Consider the following 2,832-nt stretch of genomic DNA (forward strand, 5'->3'; position numbering starts at 1 on the left):
ACACACACACACACACACACACACACACACACACACACACACACACCTGGGAGGCTTTCTGTATTCTCCTTGATCGGAACGGTTTACACCTAAAGTTCAGTCCTTTAGCTAATCTGATCCTCCACAGTGGCTGGGAGGTGGTCTGGAGTTTGAAATCTGCGTGCTGAAGGCGGGGACAGGGCTTCAGCGACCGACTTGCGGTAGTGATTCGGAATCGTGCCTGACACTCAGATCTCCTGGTCTAACACAGAGTTTGGCTGTCTTTATAGCCGGTTGTGTCACTTGAGGCTGGGAACACCCCTGCTTTAGACCAGGGATCTCCTCCCAGGCATCCTTGATGATCTGTGGTTTACTATTTTAAAGGCGGCAGGGGCGGAGGTATATTCATCAACAAGGGTTACTGCATAATGAATATTTGTATACCTAACCCTGAATTGTACCCTACAAATCATAAAAACAAGAAGCACCCAGATGTGCCTCTTGCACTCTCGTCCCCTGCTGGGACAGGTGCCTCTTCAGGGCTCCCAGTGCCAGGACACCCCCCAGCACCACGGACTGCCATTTTCTGTGGTGGACACCAGACTGTTTTGGAAGTACCTCTAGGTTCCTAACGTCTTGCCTATAACTTTCTTTTCCCCCAGGCCCGCACAGAATTCTTGCGAAAGAAAGCCAGGCATCAGAACTCAGTGCCTGAGCTTGAAGCCACAGAGGCGGGAACCCCAAGTTCTGGCCCTGTGGACCTGTTTCGGGAGCTGCTGGAGGAAGGAAAAGGGGTGACCAGAGGCAATAAAGAGTATGAGGAAGAAAAGCGGCAAGAGAAAGTAAGCTGGCCTCACTGGCTTCATCTGGAGTCATAAATAGGCCTGGGGCTGGGGCACTACAGCCACGGGGTGGGACTGAGGCATCCAGAGATGTGGTGAAGGGGTTAAGTGAGCCAACATGGAGATTTCAGAAGCACAGCACTCAAGTGTTAGATACTGCCATGGGGCACCATAGGGCTGGGAAGATACTGCAGACCCCCATCTGTGGGGCTGCTAGGTGAACGAACTGTCAAGTGTCCCAACTGGAGGGGTCTCCACCCGATCGATCCTGTCACTCACCTGCTCTCTGAGGTTTCCTGGCAGACTTTGAAATTGCTACCCCCACCTGGCACTCGCTTCCTTCAGGTTTCCCAAGTATCTCTCCCAAGATGCCTGCCTTTGAGCTATGAAAGATACTGCTTTCTGTTACTGTACCTGCCATTGTCCCCCAGGGCAGGAGCTTGGCCTGCATTGGTCTGCTGTGTCCCCAGCACTGGCATAGTTGGTTCATGAGGCCCTTTGCTAGCTGTTTGTTCAATGACTTGTTCTGCCTCCCAGAATCAGGGGCTCTCGGGACAGAGTGCCTGGGTCTCCCAGTTGTCACATCCAGGCTCCCTGGGAGAGACACACTTGACACCCTGAACAGACTGTATCCCATCTCTTGTATTTTCTGGCCCCCTCAGGAGCGGCGAGAGAAAGCTCTGGGCATCCTGACATACCTGGGCCAGAGTGCAGCAGAGGCCCAGACTCAGCCCCCCTGGTACCAGCTACCCCCAGGGCGAGGGGCACCCCCACCTGGCCCAGGCCCAGACCAGAAGATTAAGAGCCGCCTGGACCCTCTGAGGGAGATGCAGAAGCATCTGGGGAAGAGAAGGCACAGCAGCAACGAGGGAAGTCATGGCAGAAAGGAAAAGGAGGGGCCTGAGAAGCAGCGGCCCAAGGAGTAAGAAAGACTCAGTCCCTGGGCTGACCAAGGCCCAGCATGGGCACTACAGCAATTCTGGTTGGGATAGGCAGGGACCCAGCCAGGGGTGACTAAGTGGTTCTCAACACGTGGTCCTGGGACCCCCAGTGGTCTCAAGACCCTCTCAGAGGATCTGTGGAGTCAAGCCTTTCTTCACTCTTTCTCAGGTGTGCAGTGTAGCCTTCCACAGCTACATGAAGTGAAATTACAATCACTGATGGCTCACAGTGGATGCCTGGTCCAAGACTTCTCAGTTTCCATTTCTAACTTGCTATATAGTAACACATATAGCCCATTTAAACAAAGGCTTTTGGGAATCTCAGCTTTTGAGAGTTTAAGGGGTACTGAGACCAGAGTCTGAGAACCACTGATTGGAGAGTAAAAGCAGGCTTCTTGCCCCCAGCATGCTCCGCCTGCATGTAGAGGGAGTGCACTGCCTCTAGTCTCTTTTATACACAAAAGGGGAAACTGAACCCCAGGGAAGACCAGGGTGCTGCTCAGTGTGCTCTCTTGGCCTGGAGGGAGAAGGGAAGGCCAGAGATCTTGTCTATGGTGTCCCAGCACCACATGGCTTCCTTCCAGCAGGCCTCCAGCCCAGGCCGGGGCATGCTGGATGCAGGCCGGGGGTTCCAGGAGCAGCTTCCTCTCCAGAAGTGGTCAGGGAGCAGCTTTCCCACCCACTCCTCTCTCAGCAGGCCCCCATCCCTGGACCAGCTTCGAGCTGAACGTCTTTGGAGAGAAGCAGCTGAGAGGGCGAGGGCGGAGGCCCTGCTGGCCCAGGTCCAGGGTCGGGCACCACCAGAGTGTCCGCCAGAAGAGGAGGAGACAGACGACAGACGGCGGCGGTACAACTCCCAGTTCAACCCTCAGCTGGCCCGGCGCCCACGCCGGCAGGACCCCACCTTGCTCCCTGACTCCTGAGGGGGTGCAGGAGAGGCCGCTGCTGCCAGCCGTCGTATAAAACTATTTATTCATAAATATTTTCCAAAATGAAAATAGGTTTACCAAAAAATGTCCCTCCCTGGGGAGGGGAGGAGGAGGCAGTTCTCGCCCCGGGCCCCCAGGGCG

General features: G+C 55.1%; 1 protein-coding gene across 2 annotated transcripts in view; it reads left to right on the forward strand.

The window, feature by feature from the left end:
- The window catches only part of LENG1 (leukocyte receptor cluster member 1), a 3,477-nt gene extending 717 nt beyond the window's left edge, over positions 1–2,760 (forward strand). Inside the window, exons 2-4 of one of the 2 annotated variants that reach the window (XM_008073863.1) lie at positions 642–821; positions 1,484–1,743; positions 2,457–2,760. In XM_008073863.1, the coding sequence (XP_008072054.1) occupies positions 642–821; positions 1,484–1,743; positions 2,457–2,685 (669 nt within the window). In that variant the 3' untranslated portion in view covers positions 2,686–2,760. The remainder of the gene's footprint in view (positions 1–641; positions 822–1,483; positions 1,744–2,456) is intronic. The other variant, XM_008073864.1, reaches the window with a different exon arrangement.
- The last annotated feature ends 72 nt before the right edge of the window (positions 2,761–2,832 follow it).

Source organism: Carlito syrichta, unplaced genomic scaffold (genome assembly GCF_000164805.1).
Source record: "Carlito syrichta isolate Samal-C Ts95f unplaced genomic scaffold, Tarsius_syrichta-2.0.1 Scaffold316208, whole genome shotgun sequence".
Taxonomy (NCBI): Eukaryota; Metazoa; Chordata; class Mammalia; order Primates; family Tarsiidae; genus Carlito; species Carlito syrichta.